This window comes from Monoraphidium neglectum, assembly GCF_000611645.1.
Source record: "Monoraphidium neglectum strain SAG 48.87 unplaced genomic scaffold scaffold02418, whole genome shotgun sequence".
NCBI classification, from domain to species: Eukaryota; Viridiplantae; Chlorophyta; class Chlorophyceae; order Sphaeropleales; family Selenastraceae; genus Monoraphidium; species Monoraphidium neglectum.
Window position 1 is genome coordinate 1,179 of NW_014011210.1, and position 8,126 is coordinate 9,304.

Here is an 8,126-nt window from a genome sequence, read left to right on the forward strand (position 1 = left end):
GCTAATTTGCCCTGCAGCACGGAACCGCCTTGCGGGCTGGGCGTGGAGGCCTGTCCCTCCACATGAAAGCCCACGATGCGCGGTATTCCCTCCGGTTTCGTCTTCTGTTGCTGCTTTCGCGCGTCCATCTCGCGCCTGGGCGCGCTGCGCCCCCCGATCGATCCAATGTCAGATCAGGCGATACTGGGCTTTGTAGAACTACTCGACAGTGAACAAGACGTATTGCTACAAGCGGTCCGTGTGCAGTTGCAGAAGTGCGGCTCCCTGTTGTGGGTGGCGCAGGCGGCAGTGCGAGGACCTGCAGTGCGTTCAACAGCAACTGCAATCACAAGCCTCCCCACTCATGAGCCTTGGCAAATGAGCAAGCAAGAAAGTAATTTTGTAAGACGTCATCAACACAGTGCTATCAGAGGGCCCCTGCTGCGGAAAGGGAGGCAGGTGTTGACCTTGAGTTGACTGCTGCAAACTTTCATGGGTCCTGATGATTCAGGTCCAGTCAGCCCCATGCCCGTACATGCGACGCAATGTGGCTACAATTGCAGTGCCAATACGTCGTGGCAGGCCAAAAAACTTCAGAAGGTCACCACACAACAGGCGCAGCTACACCATGGGGGTGCAGGCTTCAAGCTTGGCTGGCTGGGGAGACAAGGTACAAGCTGGCTGGTGGAATTGAGTCATGGGGATCATGGTTTACAGTTGGTGATGGCAACATAGACAATGATGAATGGGAAGCACCAGAGAAAAGCATCACATGTGCAAAGGGCCGCTTGGAGGCAAAAAACCTGAGGTGCAAACTCATTATTGCATCTCTGCATATGATTGGCGCCCACGCTGACGTCACTGCACGTTGCAATAGGTTGCTGCCACAAGCGGTAACCAGGACTCACACAAATCAAGAAGAAGGTGGTTTATACAAGCCTCAACAAGCACGCCAGCAACACCTACCAAAATTGACCAGCTGATCAGCACAGGGGGCATGCTGCTGTGTGTTCTGCGAGGTGGCTGGCGTTCAAGGAGAGGGCCCTCTGAAAAAGGCCGCAACTGCCTGTCCACATTCCATGTACCACGCTCAGGCAGCGGCTGCCGCCTCGACAGCCCCATCCTGCGAATGCACCCCTGTCTGCTGCTGCCCAGACATATCTGCAACGCGCTCATGGCTGGTTGCCGCCCTGTTGCCCGCGACCTCCTCCAACACTCCCTCTGCCTCCTTGCCTGCTTCTCCACCTGAGCCCGCATCGCTAGCCTCGTCCGCCTCGCCGCCTGCGACCGCCTCGGCGCGCGCGTTGTCCTCGTCGACTGCGTCCTCTCTGTCGCCCGCATCTGCCTCAACGTCCGCATCCCCCGCGCCGGCCCCCTGTGCCGCACCCGCCTCCGCTTCTTCCTCCACCCCTGCCGCCCATTCTGCGTCTGTATTCAAATGCCCGGCCTCTGGCTTGTTGTCCTCGGCTGCGTTACCCTCCGCCGCGTCCTCATCCGCCTCTGCCCCTACCTCGCCTGCAGCTCCCGCACCCTGCACCTCGGCGTTGACTTTCGCATCGTCAAACGGCGTCCCGAAGTAAGGCTCGCCCTCACCCACTCCCTCGTCCTCTGCCGCCGCCGCCGCCGCCGCTGCATGACCCTCGGCCTCCGCCGCCGCCGCTGCCGCTGCTGGATGACCCTCGGCCTCCGCCGCCGCCGCTGCATAACCCTCGGCCTCCGCCGCCTCTCCCGCGCCGAGCCGCAGCGGCGCCGCAAAGTCCACGCGCCGCCGCAGCGCGCGCAGCATGGGCGCGAGGACCGAGGACGCGCGCTCCGCGTCCGCGGCCCGCGCCAGCTCGGCCCCGAGGAGGCCCTCGAAAAACTCGGCCTTGAGCGCCGCCGCCGCCTCGGCGGGCTCCATGCGCGCCGCATGCCGCGCGGCCGCCGCGCCGCCCCCGCGGTACAGCAGGGCGTACGCCGCGCGCGACGCGTCGACGGCGCCGCCGTGCTGGAAGCCGCCGAGCTCCGACAGCGCGCTGTGCAGCGCGGGCAGCGCGTCCAGCGACAGCAGCTGCGCGTCGCGCAGCACGACGAGCCCGGCGGGGCAGCGGCGCAGGAACGGCGCGAGCGCCGCCTGCAGCGCCGCCGCGGGCGAGCCGGCAGCGCTGCCCCCGAAAGCGGCGCCGTCCAGCTGCAGCGTGCAGCCGGGGGGCGGGCCGCTGAGCTCCCCCAGGGCGGCCGCGGACTCGGCGCAGCCGGCCGCAGTCACGCAGCGCAGCAGCAGCCCTGTGCCCTTGCGGCCCGGCGCCGCGGCGGCGGCGGCGCCGTCGCCCCTGAGGCGCTCTGCAATGTCTGCGGCCACCTCCTGCCACGCAGCGCCGTCCGGCAGCAGCGCTACGATTTCAGACGCGTCCCAATGGCCGCCGCTGCTGCCAAAACTGCCATGCTGTGCATCGTGGTCCGTGAAAATGCTGCCGCCGCCCCCGTAGCTGCTCAGCAGCTGCGCCAGCCGCAACTCGTACGCGTCCCACGCCGCCTCTGCCAGCCCCTGCAGCTGCTGCGACGCCTCCCACAGCGCGAGCCGGCCGCGCGCCTGCAAGAGCGAGAGCGCCTCAAAGGCGCGTGCAGCGGCGGTCGCGGGGAGCCCGCCCGGCAGCTGCAGGGCCGTCGAGTCTGGTGGGTGGGTGTGTAACCACCCAACCGCAGCCAGCCCGGCGAGCGCCAACACGACCAGCGCGGCCCGCAGACGCGTGACCCCGCCAGGTACGGCGGCCGCTTTGGTCTTTTTGCTGATGCTGCTGGCCGCGGCACGAGCCGACGCCGGCGCCTTGCCGCCTGGGGGCGCGCCCGCATTGCGCTGGGGCACTTTTCGCGGGCTGACTGCCGGCGACGGGAGCGGCGAGGCCAGCAGCTGAGATGCCAACGGAGCGGCCGCCGGCGACGGCTCAGGAGAGCGCCCGTTCGCTGCCGTGCGCGGCCGAACACGCCGCATTGTGGCTGGGGTCACAAAACGCGGCGAAGCGTCCATGCCGTCGTCATCAAAATCGAGCGGCAGCGGTGTTGCAGCCGCATCGAGCACCGCCTGGTCCAGCCGCCTGCGAATGGTGTTCGTGGAATGCATGGGTTACGGCAGAGGGCATGAACGCACACTTGCACGCCAACAATGGTCCTCCCTAGAGATCACGCAGCCATCGGCCGGATGCTGCTGGCTACTCACACTACTTCAGGCGTCGAAGGCACAACCTCCGTGGGCCTTGCAACTGCACGCTTAGCCTTGTTCCTGCTGGCTGTGGGCGGTGGCGAGCCCGGAACTGCTGCAGTGGTCCTCCGCTTTGGTGATCCTTTCGGCTTGGGCGAACCAGGTGTCTCTGCGCCGGGCTCTTTGCTCCGCGCGGCACCGCCAGCACGCGCGGTGCGCGTCGAAACCATTGTTCTGCGTAGAAGGCGGGTCCACAACAGCAAATTAAGGTATGAGTGGGTTTACAAGGACACAAAAATTATGGATCAGGACATCGCAGCCTGCAGTGGGGTGGGTTGGGACACAGTGTCGCCCTCTGTGTGAAGCACAGTCAAGTGCTGCAGGGGTTGACCGCCGCCATCAGCGTGGCCAAACCACGCCCCTCGCACGCCGGCCGCCACGCCGCGCACCGTCCCCCTGGCGTCTGTGCAGGGCCATCTGTCAGCCCCTTTGTGTACTAGACAAGATGAAATCGGGTTCGAATATGGAACATGCCCCACATGCAAAGCTCACATGGGATGAGCAGGTTGAGCGCAGCCACCATACACCCAGTTTTCCCTGTCATAACAACACCAACACGCCCAATATTCTGATCTTTTTCGTAGCGTTGATGGATGTGTGTGACGTGACGCTGCTGCTCGGAGCAGTTACTTCGTTTGGCGCCGCCGCCGCCTCCGCCGCCGCTGCTGCTGCTGCTGCTGCTGCTACTACTACTACTGCTGCTGCTACTACTGCTGCTGCTGCTGCTGCTGCTGCTGCTGCTGCTGCTGCTGCTGCTGAGGTGGCAGCTGTGGCTCGGCTCTGCAACATTCACTTCTCTCTGCTTGAATTACAGTGTGGCCCTCTATCCGCAGTGTGTTCAAGCACAACACGTGTGCGCAACAGATTCAAAACATAGTTGTGCTGTAATACCCCAGCAAATCTGCCACAATCACAAGCACTATTCGTGGGTCAAACATGCAATGAGACCACCAAGGTAACAGCATCAAAGATAAAGAAATCGCATGGCACTGAGCATCCCTTGCACAACATTGCGCCAGATGTGGCGCATGCAAGAAAACAAACGTCTCGGGGCCGCTACCGTAATCGCTCGTTGCCCAGCCGCCCGCCACCTCTCGTTTCACCCAACATTCCTCTGCTGCGCCGGAGCCAGAGCACGGGTGTCCTTGTTCTGAAGCATCCAGGTCCGAACCCTCCTGCTGTCCTTGCATGCACAACCCGCTCTGGGCCCATCACGTGCTGGGGTAGGTGCAGCCCTTCTGTGTGACGGGCTTGAGCACCGACAGATCGAAGCCCAGGGCGGCCGCCTTGGCACGCATCACCTTGACCGCCCCTGGGTCCTCGGGCTTGCGGCTGAAAAGCCACAGGCCTGCAGCAATCAGGCATGAGTGGGCAGAGCAGTCGCGGACAGGCAGGGCAGATGCTTGCAGCTTTGCGCGGCAGCTGATGAGGCAGCAGTGCTGTGAGGCGTGGACCGGCAAGTGCCGGCACGCACTGAATCATCTGGTCAGCGTGCTGCCGGTGTTGTCATCAGTTGCAAATTGACTCACCAAGCGGGTGTGCGGCCCCTACCTCAGCAGCAACATGCAGCAGGCACAGAAACAGCGAGTACACATGCAACTCCCAGCAGCAGCCCGCCCGTCCCCTCACCCGAGCCATTGATGTCGAGGAACGATTGGCCTGAAGGGCGGCCCGCGCTGCAGGCGCCGGGGGTTGACACCTTGGGCGGCCCTCCGCTGATGATGGCCCAAGAATAGTCATCGGCAAAAGCTACGACCCAGTAGGGACCATATACCAGGTCCCTGCGGTGCCAATTGGATGTGTTTGTGAGAGTTATGAGAGATGGCCACAGCGGCCACAACCGTATGCGCAGAATGTTTGAATTTGCACGTGGGCGCACTGAACAGCTAGTGGGCACACATACAAGCGGTCGTGAGCCCTTGGAAGCTTGGTGCTGCACCGAAGTGGCAATCCTCCCGCACAACATTGACACGCACGCGCACCCGAGGTTAGGAAGGCGCGCGAACGGCTGCAGGAAGCCGGGCCCGACGCGCAGCTTGGAGGCCGCGGTGGGGCCCGACCCTGTGCTGGGCAGCGCCACAATGGAGTTGAGGCCCGCAGCGCCGCCGCTGCTGCCCATGGGCTTCCCATCGACGCTGCCGCTCTTGGCGGTGTTGAGCACGCGGATTCCAGCCTGCGAGGCAGGCGCATGGGATACAATCGGGCAGGGGTGAAGGCGAGTGTGCTGTGCGGAGGGCGGGTGAGAACGACAGGTTAGACGTTTGAGGCGGAATTCAGCCCTAGAGCTGCAGATGTAGGCCGTTGGCCACAAGCCGGCTTTCAAAGCTCTGATGCGCGAATCCTGAGCCTGCGGCAGGGGATTTGGCCTGTTCCGCACTGCCCGGTCACGCGCACAAAAGCGGGTTGCTGAGATCTTCACCTTCAGGTTGGCAGGATCGATGGGGCTGTACACTGCCCTCACACAGTACAGCGAGTCAACGGGCTGGTAGAAGACGGGCATCTGATTTGGAAGGGGTGCAAGTGATCAGAGGAGTGGCGCACAAGAGCGGGTGAGTGCTGCATATCAAGCCTGGGGCGCGGGCGCGGCTTGCCTCTGTCGCTTGCTGCAGTGCAACCCTCTCGCTGCGAGCAAGCAGTCATGCCTTGTCGCAGACCGGGGGGCTCGCATGCATGCAGCAGACCCTTGCATGGCGGCTCAGGCAACGACTCAGCTACACCCTCACCTGTTCCTGGGGGTACCAAGGCCCATCGATAAACTTCGTCAGGTCCAGGCCCGGCGCAGAGTCAAAGTTGGGAGGCGGGCATGACGCTTCCGGTGCCGTGGGGGCGACGCGCCCCGCAGCCGCGCACGCCTGCATGCATTCCGTGTGAGGAAGTAAGTGCAGAACGGTTGTGGGAACGTGCTTGGTTAGAGCAGGCAGAGCCATCAGCTCTCGCGGGGTTGACGGCCCCTAGACGGCGGCAGCGGTCGCAGCACATTTGTTGGTCCGCTCTCGAAGCCTCCTGATCAAGACTCAGCGCCTCTCCGTTGCAGTTTCATCAGGAGCTTAAATTATGGGCACGATGATAATTCACTTGTCCGCCGTGCAATGCCGCGTTGCGGCACCCTGCACCCACCGCGCACGCCAAGAGTAGGACTAGCCGCGTGTCCATGACGTTTCTTTGGGAATTTTGGAATTTCGGAATGAGATAATTTTTCATTAATTTTGACGTTTTTGCAGGGAGCCAAGCGCGGGCTCATGACTCGGCGGCACCTGGCACCGCCTGGACCTGGAACAAGGGGGAACAGCAGCTGTGCTCGCCAAGCAGAGGCTCCTGGCCAGGCGCGGGAACAACACTTTGCGATTTAAAGCTACTGCTTACCAACTCACAGTGTCGCCAGTCATCGCACACGGTATCATAAATGGCCGTGCAGGCGAGACGGTGAGTGCAAAAAACCTACTCTAGTAGTCACCATGCTGTTGCAATCGTTCTGCCGTTGCGCATGCCGCCCCACACAAAATCTTGCACTTAGAGCGTCGGAGTCATTGACGAGGCTCACATCTGGGAGTGCAGGTCACAAAAGTAGGATATCCTGCAGACATGACCCTGTGCCGTGTGTGATCTATGCTGTATGCTGTAGATAATGTGCTCGTCACCCGTCAGATTTGGGCAAGTCCAGGCATTCTTCGCACACTGCCCTGTGAATCATGCAGCATCACTGCACAAAATGGAGGCATAGCACGCAGCGCTTTGCGGAAAGCAACCAACATCAACATGGTAACCAATCAACGGTCGGTCAGACGGCGCGGAGGAAACTGGAGAAGTGATATTCACATGCAACATCTTGATTTCATGCATAAACTCCACCAAATTACCAAAATCAGCACCCGCTTTCAGCACACAAGCAAACATCCCAGCCAAAATGAGCCAGTCAGAGCTGGTCAACAGATGCGCAGCAGGCAGCGCCTAATCATCGAGGGCACGTCTCTCGAGATACCGCGCTTTGAACTTATTTTACAATATGATCCAAACCATCATGCAGCGTACGGTCTGCCTACGCCATGGATGACCTAAAAGAGCAGTCGAAAAGTAGCGTCGCCGCATCATTTCGAGGAAATACCGCTGTCAGGAGCATTGGATTGCTGAACGAGCTACAGGCAAGCGTTTCACCACATGCTGCACGACACTCAGAGACGAACGCTGCGTGCTGTTCCTCAAGAGTGCCTGCCCGGTATGTATCTGCCCTTCGCAGGAATATGTGGCGTCTCTGGAGAGCACAACGCAGCAGCAGCGGAGGCAGCTCGGCCTGCTCAAGGAGGAGAAGCGCAAGGCAGAAGAGGTGAGTGCGCCATGGCATGCTGCTGCAATCGCTGCGATGCGGAGGCCAGCTGACATGCCATCCAAAATGGTGCGGGTGCCCCACATCCCACCTTGCGCCGCGCTCATCTGCGCGCAGCTCCTCTGGAAGCAGCAGCATGCGCACAACAGGCATGGCGGTGGCTCAGGACCGGTGCTGTCACAGTTTGAATCGAGCGAGGTGCAGGAGCTGCCGCCGCGGCTGCGCGCGCTGTTCGAAGACAACAAGGCGCGCTGACAGGGACAGGGGCCGCACGGGGCTTTGCTGCCTGGTCCGTTGCCGCGGCAGGCGCTTGCCGCGGCTGAGAACAAGGGGAGCCTCAGCCGCGGGCGCTCACATGGCAGGAATAACACGGGCAGCTCCTCCGGTTCACCAGCATAAGTGCGAGCTGTCCATCTGCGTCGTAACGCAGGTGGTCAAGGAGGAGCTGCGGCGCTACAAGGGCCGCTCGCAGGAGCTGGAGCGGGCGCGGCAGCAGCAAGACGTGAAGTTGGGGCAGCTGCAGGACGCCCTCGCAAAGGCCAGGGCGGCGGGCGGCGGCGGGGCGGCGGGGGCCGAGCAGCAGCGGCA

General features: G+C 62.4%; 2 protein-coding genes across 2 annotated transcripts; both read right to left on the reverse strand.

Annotated features, from left to right (window-relative positions):
* Positions 1 to 1,069: 1,069 nt before the first annotated feature.
* Positions 1,070 to 2,950, reverse strand: MNEG_10684 (hypothetical protein; the record flags this gene model as incomplete). The annotated part of the gene is made up of 1 exon (XM_014040843.1): positions 1,070 to 2,950. The coding sequence occupies one exon, from the start codon at positions 2,948 to 2,950 to the stop codon at positions 1,070 to 1,072; it is 1,881 nt and encodes a 626-aa protein (XP_013896297.1).
* A 1,478-nt stretch (positions 2,951 to 4,428) lies between these two features.
* MNEG_10685 (hypothetical protein) lies at positions 4,429 to 6,370 on the reverse strand (the record flags this gene model as incomplete). Its single annotated transcript, XM_014040844.1, has 6 exons — positions 4,429 to 4,565; positions 4,847 to 4,998; positions 5,200 to 5,390; positions 5,637 to 5,717; positions 5,941 to 6,069; positions 6,335 to 6,370. 6 exons carry the CDS (start codon positions 6,368 to 6,370, stop codon positions 4,429 to 4,431), a joined length of 726 nt encoding a protein of 241 aa, XP_013896298.1.
* Between the last annotated feature and the right edge of the window lie 1,756 nt (positions 6,371 to 8,126).